This window comes from Suncus etruscus, chromosome 17 (genome assembly GCF_024139225.1).
Source record: "Suncus etruscus isolate mSunEtr1 chromosome 17, mSunEtr1.pri.cur, whole genome shotgun sequence".
Taxonomy (NCBI): domain Eukaryota; kingdom Metazoa; phylum Chordata; class Mammalia; order Eulipotyphla; family Soricidae; genus Suncus; species Suncus etruscus.
Window position 1 is genome coordinate 31,854,478 of NC_064864.1, and position 22,943 is coordinate 31,877,420.

General features: G+C 42.1%; 1 protein-coding gene across 1 annotated transcript in view; it reads right to left on the reverse strand.

Moving 5' to 3' along the window:
* The window catches only part of VSTM4 (V-set and transmembrane domain containing 4), a 109,808-nt gene extending 87,995 nt beyond the window's left edge, over nucleotides 1–21,813 (reverse strand). The window contains exons 1-2 of the mRNA XM_049790719.1: nucleotides 21,759–21,813; nucleotides 13,339–13,737 (exon numbers count right to left, since the gene is read on the reverse strand). Of these exons, the coding sequence (XP_049646676.1) occupies nucleotides 13,339–13,737; nucleotides 21,759–21,813 (454 nt within the window). The remainder of the gene's footprint in view (nucleotides 1–13,338; nucleotides 13,738–21,758) is intronic.
* Between the last annotated feature and the right edge of the window lie 1,130 nt (nucleotides 21,814–22,943).

The following is a 22,943-nucleotide window of genomic DNA, read 5'->3' on the forward strand; positions in this document are numbered from 1 at the left end:
CACTTATTCTTAGCATGGATTGAAGTGGCATTTTTTTTTTTACCAAAGATAAAATCCCTCTTTCATTCTCTCTTTTAAAAATAAAAACCACAATCATGCATTCATGTGCATCACATGCAGAAAAGCATGTGTGAGAGTGTTTTGAAGAGTCTGTCAGGGTCCCTGGAGTCCGGGTCTCACCTGGTGCATTCTGCAAACTTCATTCTTTACACTGGGCCTCACTTTTTTAGGGCCTCATCAGCATGTCCTCAAATCTCTGCTTACAGTCCTTCATCTACATAAGCAAGACCCACAGCTGTCAACTCCTTGCTCAATAGCCCACGAAGAAACTCCTAGCTTCCACATGAATGACTTTCTGTAGGAATGTATCCTTATCTTCTTCCAAACACAGCTTCACCATTTATTTGCACAGCCCTCTCACTCTCCCTTTTCAACAGTTCTCTGGATAACTTCTTTTTTTCTCTGATGTTTTATTTTTTTTAAATAAATTGCAAATTCAATCTCTGTGAGATACAGGTACAAAATCACGATTGTCTTTCAGTCATACAATGATTAATACTCTTCACCAGTGCATATTTCTCACCACCAATGTTACCAGTTTCCTTCCCATCCACATTCCTGCCTTTTCCCCTGCCTGCCTCTATGGCTGATAACATTTTTCTCTCTCACACTCTCTCTCTTCCTTTTTTGCCTTTTAGACACACCATTTTATCTCCTTTCAGCATTGTTCTTTTTTTTTTCTTTTTTTATTTTTGGGTCACACCCAGCAGCGCCCAGGGGTTACTTCTTTCTCTGCACTCAGGAATCGCTCCTGACAGGCATGGGGGACCATATGGCATTCCAGATTCAAACCACTGTGTGTCCTGGATTGGCTTCGTGCATGGCAAAAGCCCTACCACTGTGCTATCTCTCCAGCCCCCAGCATTCAGTTCTTATCCACAATCATCATTTTCATTTCCAACTAACATTGTCATAGTGGTCCCTTCTCTACTCTAACTGCACACCCCCACTATTTGTAGTAAGCTTTTTACATTACTGGTCCTCCTGGCTCATCTCTATAGTTTCTGGATATTATTACCAGACTAATTTTTTAATCTTCCACAAAAGAGTGTGATTATTCAATGCCTATCACGCCCCCTCTAACTCATTTTGCTCAACATAATATTCTCCATATCCATCCATTCATAAGGACATTTCATGAATTCATCCTTCCTAGCAACTGTATATAGTATTCTATTGTGTAGATATAGCATAGTTTCTTTATCCACTCACCTGTTTAAAAGCTCCTGGGTTGTTTCCAGATTTTGGCTATTGTGAATAGTGCTGCAATGAACATAAGAGTGTATAGAGCTCTTCTGCATATTATTTTAGGGCCCTATATTTTGACTAGGGTATATTCCTAGTAGTGGTATTGCTGGGTCTTATGGAAGTTCGAGTTCTAGTTTTTTGAGGAATAACCAACCACACCTTTTTCCAAAAAGACTGGGCCAGTTGACATTTCCATCAGCAGTGAATGAGAGTCCCATTCTCCCTGCATCTACACTAGCTTGGGTTGTTCAGGTTCTTTTGGATGCATTCCATTCTCTGTGTTGTGAGATGACACTAGATTGTTGGTTTGATTTTCATCTCCCTGATGATTAATAATGTGGAGCAATTTTCATGTGACTTTTGGCAATCTGAAGTTTTTTGTTGAGGAAATGTCTGTTTATTGTTGCCATTTTTATGGAATTAGATCTTTTCTCTTACTAAGCTTTACAAGTACTTAAATATCTGAGACACTAACTCCTTATTATATGGGTACTAGGTGAATAATTTCTCCAATTCTGTACACAATATTTGTATATTAGTCTCCATTTCCTTTGAGGTGCAGATGCTTCTTAATTTAATATAGTCCTATGTGTCTTTATTTCCATTTGATTGGTCAGTGGCATTTCCTCATTGAAGACGCCATTAGCCTCAATGACATGGAGAGTTCAGCCAACATTTTTGTCTATGTTTTGTAAGATTTCAGGTCTGATATAATGCTCTATAATCCATTTTAAATTGACTTTTGTGCATGACAGGATAAAAAAGAGGTCTGAATTAATTTTGTTGCATGTAGCTGACCTGTTCTCCCACCACCATTTCATTGAAGAGGCTTTCCTTGTTCCACTACATGTTTCTTGCCCCTTTTCCAAAGATCATTTACCTGAGTGTCAGACTCAGGATATTCAAATCTGTTCCACTGATCTGAGGGTCTGACTTGATTCCAATATCATGTAGTATTGGATGAACATGCACTAGTGCTTTATAGTACAATTTGAAGTTGGAAAAAAATAACATCTCCAATCTTCTTTTCCCCACTGTGGTTTATAGTTCCATTTGAATTTCAAGAGTGTTTGATCTATTTCATTGAAAAATTTAGTGGGTATACTTATAGGAATTGTATTAAATCCGTACAATATTTTGAGAAGTATTGCCATTTTAATTACATTAATCCTCTCAATCCATGAGCAAGAAATGTGCTTTTATCTCCTTGTGTCCTCTTTTATTTGTTTGGTGGAGGCAGTAACTTACCAAGTTAATCATTTAATAAATCTGATATTTATTTCCATCATAAGGCCATCTGTTGAAACAGATTTTTTTAACTAATATTAGTCTAACAAAATAGTCATAGCTGCTATGAGTTCTGTATAAACAAGTAGATAGTAATTTCCTTTGTTTTGAGATAAACAATATTTTGTAGCTTTCTTTGTATAAGTCATTCGCCACTTTAGCTAAGATGATTTTAAGGTACTTGATTTTTTGAGGCACAATTGTGGATAGAATTTGTTTTAAAAACAGCTCAGTTTACTTTTTCATTATTTGTATAGAGACAACCCAAGAATTTTTTGGGGGGAGAGCCCACCTGATGATGCTCATGGGTTACTCCTGGCTATGTGCTCAGAAATCACTCCTGGCTTGGGGACCATATGGGATGCCAGGAATCGAATCGTGGTCCATCCTGGGTCAGCCGCTTGCAAGGCGAACACCCTACCGCTGCTCCATCGCTCCGGCCCCAACCCATGAATTTCTGTGTATTTGGTGTAGCCTGCCATTCATAAATTTAATTTGTAAAGAGTATTTGTATACAAATCTAGCATTTTTAGAAGCTTTTTTGTACAGTCATTGCGATTTTCTTTTCTTTTTTCTTTTTTTTTTCCTTTTTTCGTTTTTGAGCCACACCCACTGCATTCAAGGGTTACTCCTGGCTCTGCGCTTAGAAATTGCTCCTGACAGGCTCCAGGGAACATGTGAGATGCCAGGGATCGAGCCTGGGTCTGTCCCAGGTCGGCCGCTTGCAAGGCAAATGCCCTACCGCTTTGCTAACACTCTGGCCCCATGGATTTTCTAAATACAGTCTCATGTCATAGGTAACCAATGAGATCTTGATTTCTTCCTTTCTTGCCATGATAAGTACTTCTAATACTGTATTGAATATAACAGGTGAGAGTGAGCAACCTGTCTTTTGCAAGATCTTAGAAGGCTTTTAGTTTACCATTATTGAGTTTTAAGTTTTTTACAGGTGCTTAGTAAATGGCTTTGCTTGTATTTAGGGAAGTTTCTTCAACAAAGTTCCACTATGTTGCAATTTTTTTCTTTTTTCTTTTTTTACCCTGTTGTGAATTTTTATCAGGAATAGATGCTGAACCTTCTTAAATGACTTCTCTTCATCTCCTGATACGGTCATATGATTTTTTCTTCCTTTATTGATATGGTGTATGTGACTGACTTGCTATGAATTACCATACTTGGATCTGTGGAATGAATCCTACTTAGTCATGGTGTATGAATTTTTGAATGAATTGTTGGGTTATATTTACTAGCATTTTGTTCAGAATCTTTGCATCTATGTTAATCAATGATATCAGTCTGTATTCTCTTTTTTATGATGTCCCTATTAGATTTTGGTATTACGGTGATGTCAGATTCATAGTAACAGTTTGGGAGTGTTTCTGTTTCTTCAATTTCATGGAAGAGCCTAAAAAGTAGGACCTCTTCAACGGTTTGAATGAATTCAGTAGTGAATTCATATGGGCCTGGGCTTTTGATTTTAGGTAAATTTTTTATTAGCATTTCAGGATGATTGGTAGTGATATGTGTTCAGACATTCCAACTCATCTTGGTTCAAATTTGGGAGGTTAAAAGAATCCAAGACCTCTCATTTTGTACCATATCCTCAAAATAATCTCTGATTACTATTTGAATTTCTGTAGTATTTGTTGTAGCATCCCACTTTCATTTCTTACTTGGTTTATTAAGGTTCTCTCTCTCTTTTTCTCTCTCTTCTCTCTCTCTATCAGGGGTCTCAAACTCAATTTACCTGGTGGGCAACAGGAGGCAAAGTCGGGGTGATCCTTGAGTGCAAAGTCAGTAATAAGCCTTGAATATTGGGGGGTGTGACCCAAACAACTAAAACAAAACAAAACAGAAAAATATTCCTCTAGGGCAGGGCCACAAATTGTTGTACGGAGGGCCTCAAACGGCCCACGAGTTTGAGACTCCTGCAAGTCTTGCAAATGGTTTATTGTTCTTGTTTATTTTTTCAAAGAACCACCCCATGCATTCAGTGATCTTTTGGGTTGTTGTTTCTTTTTTTAGGGTGTCCATTTCATTCATTTCTGTTCACAGTTTTATTATTACTTTTGCCTGCCTGACTTGGACTCAAATTGGCAAGTTGGCATTCCAACCAACAGTGAATGAGAGTCCCTTTCTCCCTGCATCTATGCCAGCACTTGTTGGTCTTGTTTTTGTTGCTGTTGTTGTTTTGCTTGCTTGTTTTTGTGATGTGTGCCAGCCTTTGTGGTAGAAAATGATATCTCATTGTTATTTTGATTTGCATCTTCCTGATGATTAAGGATATGGTGCATTGTACATGTGCCTTTGGCAATCTGTATTTCTTCTTTGAGGAAATGTCTGTTCATTTCTTCTTCCCATTTTTGAATAGGGTTAGAATTTTTTGGCTGAATTCTACCAGTATTTTGTATAATTTATATATTAACCCCTTATCAGATGGGTATTGGGTGAATAGTTTCTTCCATTCCATGGATAGTCTTTGTATCCTAGTTACTATTTTCTTTGAAGTGCAGAATCTTCTCATTTTAATGTAGTCCCATTTGTTTATTTTTGCTTCCACTTGCTTTGCCAATAGTATTTCATCCTTGAAGATGCCTTTAGCCTAATGTCAGAGAGTGTTCTGCCTATATTTTCCTCTATGTACTTTATGGTATCAGATCTGATATCTAAGTCTTTAATCCATTTTGATTTGACCTCTGTACATGTTATTAAATCCAGGACTAAATTCACTTTGACTAGTTATCCCAACAACTCTTGTTAAAGAGGCTTTCCTTGATCCATTTTACATTTTTTGCCCATTTATCAAAGATTAATAGATAGTCTATCTGCAGGTCCATCATAAAGACAGACCCTCAGATCAATGGAATAGACATGAATATTCTAAGCATTGATATCCACTGTTGCCTCTTCATAGTTGTTTTCTTCATGGCTCTCTGGGACAGCAATGATTTTATGTTATTTATTATTTTTTATGTTATTTATTATTTATTTTAAGAATTTTTTCCAACTTTGTTCATTTATTTAAGACTTTTTTTCAACTCCTTTTGTTGTATAATATATTATTTAGCTCATCTGTCTTCAACAGCTCTTTCTCTGCTGGTGAAACCTTCCAATGAGTTTTTCATTTCGCCTACCAAGTTCTTTAGTTCTGCCATTTCTGTTGGATTTTTTTTATCATTCTACTCTCATATCCTCATGAGTTTTATTGGATCTTCATTACATGGTTTGAGTTTCTTTTTTTTTTTTTTTTTGGTTTTTCGGGCCACACCCGTTAGATGCTCAGGGGTCACTCCTGGCTATACACTCAGAAATTGCCCCTGGCTTGGGGGGACCATATGGGACGCCGGGGGATCCAACCGTGGTCCTTTCCTTGGCTAGCGCTTGCAAGGCAGACACCTTACCTCTAGCGCCACCTCGCCGGCCCCATGGTTTGAGTTTCTTAAACATTCTCAATAATCATCTTTAAAGTTCTTTTTCAGATAGACTATATTAGTGGTTAATACTAGTTGGGTCTTCAGAATTACCATATTCATTTAATGTGGTAGGGTTCTGTATTGCTTTGTCATTGTGACCTTTTTATTGTGGTATTGGGTTTATGTGTTGTACAGTATGACTCACTGATTAGAAGAAATGTGGTGGCCATGTAGCAAAACAGAATAGCTTCACTATCTTCTCAGGGCTCACTGACTTTGGATGAAATGGGTGACAAAAGAAGATGGCTCTTCTGGGTTACAAAGAAGATCCCATTGTAGGTCTGTCTCTCTGTCTCAGTTTGGAAAGGAGGCTGTTTGAATGGTTACATACCATTGGGGGTGGCTGCTGTTTGTCCTGCTTTTCCTCTTTCCTTTGGGGCACACTGAACTGGGGTAAAAAATAATTGAGTCACACTCAATCCCAATGCCATTCTGCCTGTCTGCCTCAATTTCTTGGAATTGTGTGGCTATCTCTGAAAAACTTCTATCATATCTGCACCCACATTAACAAATGCTTATATACTGGGCAATTGAGAGCAGGGTCCAACCCTCTCTGCCCTAACCTCTTTAGACAAAGCCTGTTGATGACCAGCTCATTGTCTGGGATTGATATCCATTTGCTCATATAAATATTCAATCCTTTTTTTGTTGTTGTTGGTTTTTGGGTCACGTTCAGGGGCGCTCAGGGGTTACTCTTGGCTCTATGCTCAGAAATCGCTCCTGGCAGGCTCAGGGTACCATATGGGATGCCGGGATTCGAACCACTATCCTTCTCCATGCAAGGAAAATGCCTTACCTCCATGCTATCTCTCCTGCCCCTAAATGTTCAATCTTTTAAATTCTTCTCAAACTACAGCAGTTGGAATGAGTTAGGTATGATAAAAAATTATTTTGAAGTATGCTTTTAAATTGCACTCCAGTTATCAATGTGCCCCCTTTGAGGATCTGGACCTGTTGACACTTAAAGCATCATTATGTGCGCTTGCTTAATTAAGCAGTCATACTAAATGTTTGGTAAATCTCATTCCTAATTAACTGTTCCATGTCTCTGGAGAAAAGGGAGTTATTTAATTTCTTCCATTGAAAGTTGAAATACCAGTTCCCTGTGGCAGTCTTTTCAGATTCAATTATTAAATTCACTCTAACATTTTGGGGTCAAATATCAGATAAGAAATAATTGCAGCTCTGCTCCCAAGCACTTTTAGGGGAATAATTTGCACTGGTTTTGTCTACTCCCCCACATTAAAAGTCTTCTTGTATAATCACATGTCAGATTTGGCTTGTGAAAATAAGTGATTTGGGTGGAAATACTGATTATATTACAGGAGACAGCCTTTGCAAATTGCTTCTATTATTAGCATTTTTCATCGTTGATGAGGATATGTCCATCTAAAAGTGTGAAGATTTATCAACCAGAATACCAAACTGCCTCTGAGTATATAGATTGTAGTACTGAGCTGAAATGCTCTGAGGAAAATTGTTTACAAGGTCTGGAGAATTGAAATTGTGGTCCCTCTAAGTAGCCTTAAATAAATGATGTTACTCATATAAATCTGACATTTCATGCTCACAGATACAAAATGCCTTTGAAGTACAGAACACGTCCCAATGAAGAAATGCAGAAGGCACTGGGCATATTAAACTGCTCATCATCAGTAAAGATTAAGGAAATTTAAATCAAAACATTAAAGATACCATCTCATGTCAGTGAGAATGGCATTTATTTAAAAGTTGAGTAAAAAAGACTAGAGAAATTTAAAAAATGAGAAAAATGTTTGTCTTGCACATAGATCACCTAGTTTTGATCTCCAACAACCCATATGGTCCCCTGAGCCTGCCAAAAATGACCCCTGATGGCAGAACCAGGCATAAGCCCTGAAAACAACTAGTGTGGCCCAAAAGCAAACAAAGTCTGGTAAAAGCTCGGATTGACATGGGTTATTGTGAGAAAGGAACCTTGGGTGGCTATTTGTGGGAATGTCATTTAGTTCAATCTAAAACATAATAAGAACTCTCAAAATAAGAAAAAAACTTTGATATGACCCTAACACTCTCAGCACCTACTTCCAAAAGACAAAAACACTGTTTCAAAAGGAATATCCCTAAATTTTTTGCCATCCTTGTGATAAATAATGAAAGAAATGATAATAAAGGTTGTTAATGAGGCTTCTGGGAAACAGACAGTATCATCCAACGATGATCAGAATATAAACAAGTCTTTTGGAGGTCATTTTGGCCTTGTCTACAAAAGTTTAAGTATGTGTAGCCCAAGGCCCAGCAATTCTCTTTCCAGGAATCTGACCAACGTAAATACTTGGAAATGTGTCATGTAGACTGTTTAGTTAAACACTAGTTTTACTAATAAAAAATCAGAACTACTTTATCACCAGGGGAGGAGGAGGATATACTATCATATAACATCACCAATACTTATAAAGCAGTAACCATAGTCTGTTAAGTATTGTAAGTACATAAATTCCTATTCCTATTGCTATTCATGAATGTAGATAGGAGAAGGACTTGATGGAATCAAATTGTTGCAATGATTACTTCTCAGAAAGGTGAGATAGAAGATAGGTAGATAAATATTGATAGATAGATAAATAGATAGATATATATAGATATATATATAGAGAGAGATAGGATATATACAGATATATTGGAAGTGAGTAAGGTAAAGATGTTTTCACATTTTAATTTTTGCATTGTTTTATTCTTTTTCGATCATTACTCTTTAGTTGTTTATATAAGGCATGTGATTTTTTCTATGATATGAAATTAGCCTTCAAATTTTACTTGTGTAAGAAAAATGGAAGGATTTATAGTGAAGTATTAAACCTAGTAAGTGAGCCTAGTAAGCATATGTAAGTGGTTTTCGTTTGTTTGGGGGTCACATACAGCTCAGGAATTACTCCAGGCTCTAAGTTCAGGGACACTCCTTTCAGGGATCAGAGGTACCTGTTGTATTGGGGACTGTAGTGGGTTGACAGTGTGCATGTCAAACTACCTACTATACTAACATTTAAGCCATGTAAGTTGTTGTTTTTGTAATTTTACTTTTGTGAACCCTTTCAAGTAATCCTCAATGTTTTTTCTCATTAAATTATACTTTTATTTTTGCAGTAGAAAACAACCAGCATATGGAAATCAGGGTAAGTAATATAAGCTGGCATTTCTAGGACACTTGGTCTGTGCCTTCAATCACTTCCTAAGTGTGTCAGCACAGCCAGCCTCCATTGCAATAGTGGGATGAGAAGAAATCAGTTGTCAGAGTTTCTTTCTGGAAGCTGGTGGTTACCAGTGAGAGAAAAGTAATTTCATCTCATACTAAGAATGTTACAAGAGGGAAATACAACATTCCATGGTCAAGGGCAGGGGTGGGGTGAGGTAAAGAATAAAATCCCAAGTTTCCCTTTCTCATGGATATCTTGGGAAGTCTGGAAGAATGAGAGCAAAGTGAATATGTATTAAAGAGAGACAATAAGGCCAGAAGAGAAAAGTTAACTTACTCCAAAAACACCTCTGAGAGCTTTTATTTAATATTCTAACCCAAACATATTTGAGCACAGAAATTTTCCTGGTGTTCTTTGTTTCTGTGCTTGCTTTCCACATAATAACTATTAGCAATGAGGTAGAGATTTAGGAAAATTAGGTCCTTGGACATGAGCAAGCAAAAAATGTGGGAAAAGGCATGCTAACTTATGGATCCCCTGCCTTGGACAGCAAATCAAGCCTCCATATGTTTCCTACCAGACTGGGCAGACACACTCCAACCTTAAGCCAGTTTGCTTTCAGACCATTGCTTAGAGTTACTTTTTTTTAAATCTCCTTGGTGGAGACTGTTGGCAACCACATGGAATATTGTGCAAGGTATGTTTATGGGTGCTTAAGGCTTTAAAACTTCCTGTCTGAAAATTTATCCCTCCACAGAGATTGAGGAACTTGGATCAAAAGATGATTCTGATATAGAACAGCCATGAAAGGAGAAACTTAACTGTATGCAGAGGTGAGACCCACTTGCCTGTGAGAGATGGAAGAAGGGCACAGAAAAAAAGAGGAAGGAGATCATGAGTGATAGAGAAAAATGAGAAGAACAGGAAATGGAAGAAGAAAATAAGAAAAAGACATCTGAGAAGAGAGAAGGAAGTCAGAGAAGGATAGGGGAGATAGAAAAGAGTGAAGAAAGAGGAGAAAATAAAATCTAATTTTCAGTGACTCTTAAGAATGACCTGATACTAGCTCACTTATAAACAAGACACTCAGCTATGTTGTTGGTCCTCCCCTGGTCCTCCTGATGATCATCCTGGTCTGTCTCTCTCCTCCACTGCTCCTTTCCTCCCCTGGTTCTTCTGGTTTTCTTCTACTCACCCTCTTCTTCCCTGATCCTTCTGGGCTTCCTCCTGGTCTTTGTGGTTCTCTGTTCTTCTCCCTCTTCCTGGAGCTCCTCTCCCTTCTCTCCTGTCTTCCCTTCCTTAGTCTCCCTACCCACTCCCATCAGGCCCCAGGCTCTTGTTGATGAGTTAGAATCTCAGCTCCAAAATAAAATGTCAAGAGCATCTCCTCCTCCCAGCTGTGATAGGTGAAGAGGGATGGCTGTGCTCAGACCCTGCTCAGGCTCACAGGACAAGACCACCCATCAACATAGGTTCCCAATCTGAGGAGAGAGGCACACTCACCCACAGGAAGCTCCCAGTCTGAGGGGGAGACACAGCAGCTCTCTAGGGAGAGGTGACGTGAGGCTTGTCTCTGAGTGTGGGCCCCACCTGACCTGAATGAAAAAAGTTCTACAAGTGGGTGTGAGTGAATATGCTGAAGGGTATAGAGGGTGGGCATGGGAGAACAATAGGAAGGCACCCTTTGGTGCTCCATCTGGCTCCTCAGTGATTTTGCCAGGCAGAGTGAGAGTGTGTGAGTGGGAGGACACCCAGCTAGCTTCCTATTGCCCCCTAAACTCTGCAGCACGAAGTGAGTCTTCCAGCAATGGGCAACAGCCCACATGTGTTCCCCTCCCAGACCTCTTCCCTGCCCATTCCAGGGGCTCCAGCTCTTTCTTGCTTGGGGGGGGGGGGTTGCTGAGTCTGGTGTTCTTTGGAGGGAGGTGCTGGACTTTGTCAAGGAAAAAAATAAAGGAATGACTTGATACTTTTAGCAAAGGACCCAAATAAACTCTCTTAAGGGAACCAACTTCACTTATTGAAAGTGGATTCAGAGTAAATATGAACTAAAAGATTGCCCTTACTTATATATTCTTTTTGTTTGCTTGTTTGTTTTGGGCCACACCCATTTGATGCTCAGGGGTTACTCCTGGCTAAGCGCTCAGAAATTGCCCCTGGTTTGGGGGAACCATATGGGACGCCGGGGATCGAACTGTGGTCCTTCCTTGGCTAGAGCTTACAAGGCACACACCTTACCTCTAGCGCCACCTCGCCGGCCCCTTACTTATATATTCTAATTGGTAGCAAATCATTACTTCCCAGAGACTTGATGGTACTGACATGGCTCCTTCAGAATAGAGGATATAAAAAAAAAAAAAAAAAAAAAAAAGAACATACAAGAGCTAATGATTCAGAGCCAAGTGATATACAAAGTGATTTCCTCTCCAGTTTTTGGTCATCTAATCTTTTTCTGGCCAAAATATATACTTATACTAATAGTCATTTCTTTCTTGAATTAATTTGCTGGAGAAAAAGTGCATAACATTGCAGATAATATATTCTTCTGTGCTTAAGAACAGTACTGTGAGTCAACTCCAGACAAAATGGGACTGCTTAAAGACTCTCCACATAAATTATTTACTTTAATAAGTCCCTTATTCATATAAGTTTCTGAAAATACCTCTTCATCGTAACAAGTGAGGTTTATCCCTTCAGAAAAGATTATCAAGGCAACATTAATTGGGGCTGGGGTGGGGGTGGCAATGATTCAAGGCTAATGCACCAGTCATGCAGGTAGGAGGCCTTGAGTGCAACCCAGAACCACCACACATACCAAGGGAGATCTTCAACCACATCTAAAATATTTAGCACAGAATCACTAAGAGAGTTGTGAACACAGAAAGTCCCACATGTTCGCCATATTTCCTCCAGTGATATCTACAACCAGCCACTGGGTCACTGCAGTGATAACGAAGAGAAATGAATCAGAAAAGAATCACTTTAATGCTATAATCCATGTAGGCAAAAAAATCACCTTCTTTTCAATGTTTGGAATCTTCAGCTTAACTTGTCTCTTCCCTTTAGCTTATACCAGTCCAAACTCAAGTTCAGAACAAACTAAAATATAATTTGGGCACAAAGGCAAGTCTTTTTTTTTTGGGGGGGGGCCACACCCGGCGGTGCTCAGGGGTGACTCCTGGCTGTCTGCTCAGAAATAGCTCCTGGCAGGCACGGGGGACCATATGGGACACCGGGATTCGAACCAACCACCTTTGGTCCAGGATTGGCTGTTTGCAAGGCAAACTCCGATGTGCTATCTCTCCGGGCCCAAAGGCAAGTCTTAATTAAAATCATGACTAGGATTATTCCTGAATGTAGAAACTGTCATTTCAGAGGTATACAAATATTAAATAACCTTGAAATATCTTAGGAGCTAAGATATTCCAGAATGACCCATGCATTCCTGGCTCCAGAAGATTTCAATCTCTCTCTGTCTCTCTCTGTCTATCTGTCTGTCTCTGTCTCTGTCTGTCTATCTCTCTCTCCCTGTCTTTCTGTCTCTCTGTCTCTGTCTTTCTCTGACACCACCTCTCTCTGTCTCTGTCACTCCCCTCCCCTTGCTCACTTCCAGCTGAATTTTCAGTGAGCTTCTTTATCTGAAGCTTAGATCAGTTCCTCTGGATAACAGATAGTCACAAGTTCTCTCCTCCAGAAGGCTGGAAATTCACATGCCAGCTTCCTTTAGAGATACCCAACATCCCAGTCAAAACCTAGGATGGTCACCAAAGATACAGAATTCTAAGCCAGGGGCATAGTACATAACTAGCCCTCTCTTTCCATTGTGAAAAGGGTAGTCCAGAGCACAGGGATGGGCAACAAAGGGCCACACGTTCCTTTATCTCTTACTTCCATGTTTTCAAAAAAAAAAAAAAAAAACCCTCAGTCCCAGAATCCTTGGCCCCTAACCACAGGGAATGATATAGCCCTGGCCCTTTGGCAGCTAAAATGCATTTGAACCCTAAAGACTATCCTAGGTGCCCTGCTTAGGGAAAGAGAAGCACTAACCTGCCAATTCCCACCCCTGGCAGCCACCCCTAGTGCCTTCATGCCCTTACCTCTCATTTCTGTCCCCGAGGAACCATTTGACCAGACTGTCCACTTATTCCTGTGCTTGCCGATTTCCTGAACTTTGCAAGCATAGTGCCCTTGGTCAGCTGGCTTAAGGGTCAGAACAGAGAGCATGTAGAGTGTCCCGCGCCTCTTCTCTAGCAGGTGCAACCTCTGCCGGTAGGTGCTGCGGCTGTAATTCCCATAGTACTGCACCAGCCGAAACTTGGTCATCTTCACCATCAAGGACTCAGGAGAATCCGGGCGAGAATAAAACCAACGCACAGCCAGGAGACTGTCCTTTCTCCTCTTCTGGGACACATGGCACAGGAGTGTGGCATTCTCCCCCTCCTGGTAGTCAGCCACAGGCCGTGGGGTCACAGTGACATTTAGGGCCCAGCAGACCTCTGAAGAGGAAAAAAAGGAAGAAAATAAGGGAATACCCACCTCCTCTCACCAGGAGAACAAACAAACCTGCTTTTCTGCAGGAGTGGGATGCTCTGTAGGAGCTAAAAGGAGGATGAATTCTATTTCACCACCCTAGCTCAGCTTCTGCCACCCAATAGGAGTTGTGGTGATGAGGGTAACAGCTCAATGGCTTTCTCAATGAGATCAGACATCCACACATAGGATGGTAGGGACCACGTACCTGCCCCAGACATTTTAAAAAGATATATCCATCAGTTATTAACATTTTAATTATAGATTTTAGAAAGACCTGGATTCATTAGATTTCATTAAAATATTCAGTCTTAATCCCATTTTACCACCTGATTGTCAGTGCGGTCATTAATTCTATCACAAACCCATGTGGCACTGTTGGGGGTAAGGCCCTGTCCCTGGGACAGGAAGAGCTGATTGGATTGATGCATGTCCATTTAGAAGTCTGCGCCTGCCTTGCTCATCTGCCTGCTCTGCCACAGTTGCTAAACTGTGCTAGTCACAAGGGCCTAAAAGTAGTCCCAAGGCATTGGATGTAGGGTGCTCTCAGTTCATGATCTCTATATCCCTGAGAACCATGATCAACACATGTTTTTTTTTTTTTTTTTGGTTTCTGGGTCACACCCAGCACTCAGGGATTACTCCCTGCTCTGCTCTCAGAAATCTCAGAAATAACTCCTGGGAGGTTTGGGGGACCATATGGGATGCAGGGGATCAAATCTGGGTCCATCCCAGGTCGGTTGCAAGCAAGGCAAATGCCTTACCACTGTGCTATCATGCCAGCCCCATGATCCACACTTTTAACATTGAAGTAAAAAAAAATAATAATCAAGAATGAATAAGCCCAAAAGTGATAAAAAGTGAGAAAATCTCCCAGCTACCTAAATGACATATTAGTACCCCAGCCCTCTCAACTACTTTTTATTTCCTAATTTTTCTAACTAGATGCAGCCATTTTGAATGACATTGCTTTGGCGATCCTGGGTAGGCAGAGTATGGAGTAGACACTTTTCATAAATGCCCAGACCTTCCTTCCAACAGAGCTCTTTCACCAGGTCCCACATCTAGAACTCAGATCTCTTCCCATCCCCCTGCATAAGTAGGAGTCCACAGCATCTAGCTTGTGTATATTTCAGTCCCCAAAAGTCACATCTGTTTCAGATATAAAAAAAAAAACAAGAGAATATTTGAACTCTGGCTAGAACTATTGGGAATCAAGAAAAAATTAAAAAGTGAGCAAGAAAGATACAATGTCTGTGAGCCAACAAGGTGGGATCCTGGCAAGGAAGAAGTCCTACATGAAACCCTCTTTGCCAAAAAATGTTCAAGCAATAAGTTTATCTTCTTCCTAGTTGCTGCCAATAATTTATTTTTAAAAAACTTGTGCAACAATCTTTTTCATTAATTTTTTTTCTGTTAGAAGAAATTTCCATCGAGAAACACCAAGATATTCCAGGAGTCTTAACTTAATCACATTCACAAAGAATCTTCTGCTCTAGAAAGTAACTGAGATGGGTACAGAAATAAAAATTTGGGGGGTGGTGGTCGGGATGTGGGGGCAGGGAGGTGTTTAGCTTTTTCTACTATGACATTTTGTTATCCTATAAAACAATAGGATGCTTGCACATGACAAACCTTAGTTTGATCCTTGGTACTTTTTAGGAGCACCTGAAACACTATCAAGATTGATCCCTGAGTGCAGAGCAAAGGTAAGCCCTGAGTATTACAGGGTATGGCCTCAAAACTAAAACAAAATACTAAAATAATAATAATAATAATAATGAGGCTTTCATGCCTACAGTATCAAAGGACAAAGTTGGCAGTTGCCAATACTTCGGAAACTCAGGTTACAGGCAATCAAGGCAGGCAGATATCTTTGTAACAATCTCACAGGCATCCAAGTCATTCTTAATGCACAAAAGCAGAGGAATTCTGCCACTTTCTTCCTGGTATCTCCCCTGTCCAGTGGGATGAGACATCTTGCCCATACTAAGACCATATTGAATAAGCCTGACAGCATTCCCTCCCGGCTGCTGATGCCCTCTAAAAACAAATAAAAATAAAGTCCCCATCAACCTCTGGGATGAGAGTTCTCCAGTGAGCAGGAACACTAGGTTGACCCCAAGCTGCACAAGGGTCCCACTGGCCAAAGAAAAGCAGAAAAGCAACAGCTGGCTTCCTTAGTTGAGGTCCAGCTCTACCCTACCCCCAAGAACTCCGTGCTGGAGTCAAGGATGACTGAAGAAGGCAGGAAATTGAAACAATATGGATGGGATGAGAACTCAGCAGCCAGGGACCCAGTCCTCCTACTAGCACTGCATGTAGGAGGGATTATTTATAGTCACTGAAACCAAGAGACTCTGCCAATTGCTTCAGTCCCCCAGGACCCCCCAAATTCCATCCTGGAGGCAAACTAGTAACCCTTCCACTTCCACATCTCAATCTAGGAATCAGTATCTTTCATAAAAGAGAATAAAACCATCTCCCCAAAAGAGTCCTCACAACTTTCTTCCTACCAGCAGATCTTCTACTTTTTCTGAACCCATCTTTTCTTATCAGTGGCTCAAGCATTTGTTTCTCCCACAAAGTTTCTTGTTTAAAGTTGGATGATGTCTCTCTCCAATGCATACACAGAAGCCCTGAGTATGGCTGTGTTTGGAGATGAAGCCTTGAAGGTGAGAAAGGTAAAGTGAAACTCCCTAAGGTGGGCCCTCCTCCAACATGATAGGTATCCTCATCAAAAGAGGAGTTTAGGAGTTAGAGAGATAGTATAGTGAGTAGGATATTTCCTGTTTGACCCACCTGAGTTTGACTCTCCTGTACCTCATATGGTCCTTCAAGCACACCAAGAGTGACCTCTGAACACAGAGCCAGGAATAAGCCCCAATCACCAATGGCCCCAAAACAAAACAATAACAACAACAACAACAAAAAAATAGGATCCTAGGACACAGACATGTAGAGAGAAGACAAGGGAAAACACATGGAGGAGATGGCCCTCTACAAACCACGAAGCCAGGCTTCAGAAGAAATCACCCAGATTGGCCTCCAGGCTGTGAGAAACAATAATTCTATGAATAAATCCAATGTTTCTCAACCTCCTTTTCATCTGGTTTCCTTCCTATAGCTCCCATTCTACAGACTAGATAGATCTCTGGTCTCATGTTGGAGTCTCCATTTTCATGAGTTTTACATGTGGTACCCTAGAAATAACCTGGGGCCCCACAAGAGGGTCACACAGTCCTGAGCTTAGAAATGATGGATTAAGCCTCTACTCTAGAGCATCTTCACATTGAAGCACCAAGAAATCAACATAGCTGAGCACCCAGAAAGTTCCTTCAGTGCTTCATGAGCCCAGAAGTTACACCACTTTCAACATGAACTTTATTGGGGGAGACACACCCAGAGGAGCTCAGGGGTTACTCCTGGCTCTGTGATCAGAAATCATCCCTGGCAGGCTCAGGGGACCATATGAGATGCCGGGATTCAAATCGGTGTCTGTCCTGTGTTGGCCAGGTGCAAGGCAAATGCCCTGCTGTTGTGCTATTGCTCTGTCCCCAAACATGAGTCCCCAGGATTGTTCAAAGTGGTTGTGTAAATATGACAGCCAAGGTATAAGACTAGAGTATCAAAGAGTAGGACAGAATGGGGGGACACACAAGAAGAAAACAATGCCAGGAAGGGATCACAAGTGATTAAAAAAAAAGGATGTGAAACCCTGTTAGTAAAAAGTCAGTCTCTCATGTTATGGGGAAGATGCCTACCATGAGTCAGACACTCCTAGCAGTGACCGTCCAATACTAGTAATGCTACTTAGGTCCAGCCGTGTACCAGATCCATGCATGTATTGAAGCTAGGAAATATGGCACTGCAGGAAAGCGGTGATAAAAGGCAGGGAGAGGAACCAGAGCCCAGCACCCATCAACAGATCTTATGTTAAACATAGAGAAATAGGGTCACCCATTTCTGCAGTCCCCACCCTGCACAATTATAGCACACACCAGAAATAGTGTGAGAGGGAACACAGGGTGCAAACAACATAGAAGTGGCTGACTAGACCACATTGTCCACAGTATACAGGCCTCACCCTCTGGCTCTGTCTGAGAGCAAAACTCACCTCCTTTTAACCTCCTTGAAGTCAATAGGTTAGACTAGCCAACGTAGGCCAAACTCCAGGACAGGACAGAAGTCCATAGACCCTCTCCATGAGTATGATAAAAAGAGAAGGCCCTCACAGAAGGTGTGCCCTTCCTTGGCTTTAGGCAAGAGAAGTGGTGAAATAAGAGACCTCAGAATAATTTCATAGCTTGTTTCATACGCAGCATTGCAAGGAATGGAGGTGGAATCCCCCTCCTGCTGCCCACACGCTCCCTGGCATCTCCACTCTGAGTCCAGTTCCCTCTAGTTTAGGCCTCAATTCAATTTTTGTTGTCTTCATCAATACACAGATACTGGCAGAGCAACAGGCAGAGTGGAGAATGTGAAGGAACAGGCATTTCTAACTTGGGGACTAAGAGTCGTAAGAGCAAAGCAGTTGGTGATGGGGAAGACACAGGGATCTGTAAATAAAGCAGTGTCACATGCCCCGGAGAGGGCACGAAAAAGACTAGCACAGCCTGAAAGGACATCCATGGAGCCAAATAGGACACAAACTATTATCTAGGACAAGCCCCACTCTCCTGGGTGTGTTTGTTCTTCCTTCCTCCTCCCTTCCCTTCCTCCTTTTCCTTCTCTTCCTCTCTCTCTCTCTCCTTTGTCCTATTCATCATGGAGTAAAAGATGGCAATCTCCAGGAGGTCTCCTGCCAAAGGCCAGAGGTGGTGATGGCTATGTGTCCTTCCTCTGACTAAGGAAGATAATGATCTGATTGAACCATTAATGTAACAAGAGGCTTTGAGCACCACACCCCTCTCTGCTGAATAAACTGCTGAACTCATGTCAAAGGGTCAAGAGCCCCTAAATTTATGAGCATGTTTTGTACCACTGAGCAACAAGAATTTCATTCCTTAGTTAAAGGGTAGCATGGATTTATGACAAATCTGGGAAAGAAATATATATGTTATTTAGGACTCATAGCCTTGGGAATTAAGGGTGTGGTGCAAAGTTACTACCAAACCTGCCTACATGCAAGGCCTCATTCCAAAAAATAGCTGTCATCCAGTTCACATACATAGCTTGGTCCATTAGGAAAAGCAACCATTTGCCTGGTGTGAAATCTATGCTAAACATGGTTCTATGCTCTCCAGATGTATTTTCTCAGTTTAGCTCCAACTATGTTTATTCTCATTTTACCACATAAAAGGACTGAAGTCCAGAAAGACTATGCCCCTAGCTCAAGGTCACAACAAAGTAGGAAAGTTGGAACACAAAACAATGTTGTTTCAAAGACAACTCTCAACTATTACTCAGGAGTACAATGTAAAAATATTTTCCCTTAATTTGAATTTCTGCTAAATAAGAAGGGCTACTTGAGAACTAAGACACTGTTCTGCCCCAAACTGGTAGGAAATTGCCCCAGTTTGGAGACTTAACTGTAAGGGAGCTCTGCCAACAACTGTTCCACACTCCCACAGATGTAAGGGAGGTGCGAGCACTGTTCAGTTAACAGCTACCCTCAGAGTATTCCTAGCATTGCCTTGAACACAGCCAGGGCTGATGCTGAAAGTTCTAAAATTCCAGTTCTCACTTGTCTTGAGAACATGAGTTCCTGAATGCCCCGCAAAAGATGCTTTCAGGGGCTGTTCTATCTGACAGGATTTAGAATTCAGTAGTTCTTGGAGCCCAGAGGAAGAAGACTGACATACCACCTGCTGCTGCTGACTACTTTAACAAGGACCCAGAGGGAAAGTTTTCCTTAGCCAGCTGTTCCATCTATCCTTGCTGACCTAACACACACCTCATCCCCAAGGGCCTGGTTAATACTTTAAACATTCTAACTGGACCTTTAGACAGTCTAACAAATTCTGCCCCACCATGGAGGATAGGATAATGGACAATACCTAAGGAAAATGGCCAAACCCAAAGGATTCAGACAAGCCAGAACACACTGTGGGATCCTGCCTTCTTTGTAACATTCTTATCAATTGATAAGGAAAGCAAGGAGCCTTTGAAAGCCTGCACAAAGACTCAGTTTTCCTATAAAAACACTCACAAAAAAATGAGTCATATTTAACTTAGTTCTATGCTAAGTTCCTCCCTGTGCAGGATGTTTCTTTTCCTTTTCCTTTACTTTCCAATAAACTTCTGCATTCTAACCTAAGCATCATTACTACTCAATATGTTCATGATTGAAAATATTGAAGAACCTGGGAACCAGGGATGACCATAGAGACCCAAAGTTATCACTCCTTCATCAAGAGCTCTGGTCCACTCAAACCAATTAAGTTTCCTTTGGCTGTCAGTCAAGCAGTAATCAAAGAGAAGGGGTATATCTTTATACTTCCGGCTCCTGGAGAGCTACATATGCCTTAGCTAGGAAACTATGGAAGAACTTCTTCCCAGCCCTATCTCGCTGCTCTTCAAACTCTCACAGAAGCTGGCTCAAATGCCACCACCTACAGCTGGGCCACCATAGGAAAACTACTAAACTCTAAGCACCACCCTGAGTTACAGAGAAGTAGTCACGTGCCTGACCAGTATAAACAGAGAAGTTGGGGAGATGGAACATGGGATAAAGTGCTTGCTTGCATGCAACAGAAGTTTGATTCTCCACACCTCATGTGGCCCCTTTGAGCCTCCACCAGGAGTAATCCTTCAGCAAAGAGCCAGGCTTAAACCCTGAGTACCACTCAGGGTAACTCCAAAATAAAACAAACAGAATAAGTGCACTGGGGTTTCCTGGATTCAAATCCAACTTTCTCACTCACAAGCCTGATGACTTAGTCTTGGACTTGGGATTCAATATTCTCATATATATAAAAAAGAACCGAAGCAACCTTTCCCTGGATTATAGAAAAGTTTAACCAAATCTATTTGCAAAGCACTCTAGTTCTGAAAGAAGCCTCAGTTTCCCCTTGTCAGCTGCTGTGAGCAACTCCATGTTAGCTGTTCCCGTTCCGTATTTTAAACATTCCTGCTCTGGATCTTTTTTTTTTTCTTCTTTTTTGAGAAAGGGAGGTTTACAATATCCAAGATCATAGATTCTGCCTCAAATTCACAGGACAATAAGAGATAATAGACAACACCTAGGCAAATGAGAAAGAAACACCTAGGCAAACAGATAACCTTTAAAAAAAAAAAAAAAAAAAGCCCCCAAGGACCCAGACTGCTCTGTAAGATCCTAACATTCGCTGTAACATTCTTGTCACTTGGCGTGTAACACAGAGCCAGTTTTCCTATTAAAACCATACATAAAAGCACTTTAACTTTGTCCTGTACTTAATTCTTCCCGAATGCATAGTTTCCTTTCTTTTCTACTTCCCGATAAACTTTGCTCATTTCTAACTCTGAACCTGGGCATGTTGATTACTCAAAATTGTCATTCCTGGACCGTCTGGGAAGCGTGGACGGAAGAACAGACACCCCACCATCACTGGATCCCTCCCTAGATAGGGTACCAGACCCCTGCACGGCTGTGCACCCTCCCCACCCCTCTCCAGTACCCTGGGTGGGGAGGAAATGTGGGGAGGCATGGGGAGACAGAACCCTTAGCTGCCCAGGCTGCTTGGGATCTCCCAGCAGGCAGGAACCCAAGGGAAATTGCCATTTGGACGGTTCTAACGCGCCAGCATGGTGGGGGCAGATTCAACAAAACAATCCCCAAAACTAGGGCTGGCGCCTTCCGGCTGACCTCGCCCCCTCTTTGGCTAGGACAGTCCGGGAATTCTGCAGAGCGCAGCCAGCCACAGAGAGCTGCGGGAGCTCGGGGAGGGTTCGGCCAAGGGCTGCAGGGCCTCCCGACCCAGCCCGAGCGAACCCCGAGGAGCTCCGGCCACCCCGATGCAGGCTGCACTCATCCACCCGTGGACTCCCGGCCCAGCACGCTTACCCGGCGCCAGCACCCGCGCGAGCAGCACGGCCGCCACCAGCGCCACGAGCCGCATCTCCACGGCGCCGCCACCGGGGCAGTGACGCGGGAGCTGGCTGCTGCGAGTCCGTCTCGCCGCCGCCCAGCCCGCCCCACGCCCGCCCCCAGCCCCCGGGTCCGCCACGGCCCAGACTGGGGCCCGGGCCCGTCCCTCCTGCCGCCCGCCCGCCGGGCAGGGCCGGGCGGGGCTTCTGCTTTGGCTCAGCCACCCAGCGGCTTGTTTCCCCCATCCCCTTTTCACAGAGGAGAAAATGTGACATCCAGAGAGAGATCTAGGCACCTTAACAGGCTGCAAAGTCCCCCCCAGGATCTGATGGCATACATAAGGTCTGAGAGCACTAGAGGTTTTCAGACCTGTGCGTAGAAGCCACTGTGCATGTGTCTAAGCCTCAGACTTCATCCCTGGGAGATGACAGATGAGAAAAGTCAACAAGTGCCAAGAGACCTGTGTGGGGCTGTCTGTTTTGTATCTGAATGCTAGCAAGGGAGATCTGGTTCTGGAAGTTAGCCTGCACCCCATTCTGAGTCCCAGCTGTGGGTTCTTGGTAGAGGAACTTGACTGTATGCCTTTTTTTCCAGATGAAGGTGACATACTGAGCGTTTGGTCACTAACTGGAAATTGAGCTCCCATATGATCCAGCTATCCCACTCCTAGAGATATACCCTAGGAACACAAAAATACAAAGCAAAACAAAAAAAAAATGCCTTCTGCACACCTATATTCACTGCAGCGCTATTTACAATAGCCAGAATCTGGAAACAACCCAGATGCCCGACAACAGATGAGTAGCTAAAGAAACTGTGATAATATACACAATGGAATACTATGCAGCCGTAAGGAAAATGAAGTCATGAAATTTTCCTATACGTGATGGACATGGAAACTATTATGCTGAGTGAAATAAGACAGAGGGAAAGAGATAGACGCCGAATAGTCTCACTCATCTATGGGATTTAAGAAAAGCAAAAGAGTAGGACAAGAGATAGCGTGGAGGTAAGGTGTTTGCCTTTCATGCAGAAGGTCATTGGTTCGAATCCCAGCATCCCTTATGGTCCCCCTAGCCTGCCAGGAGTGATTTCTGAGCATAGAGCCAGGAGTAACCCCTGAGCACTGCCGGGTGTTACCCAAAAACAAAAACAAAAAAA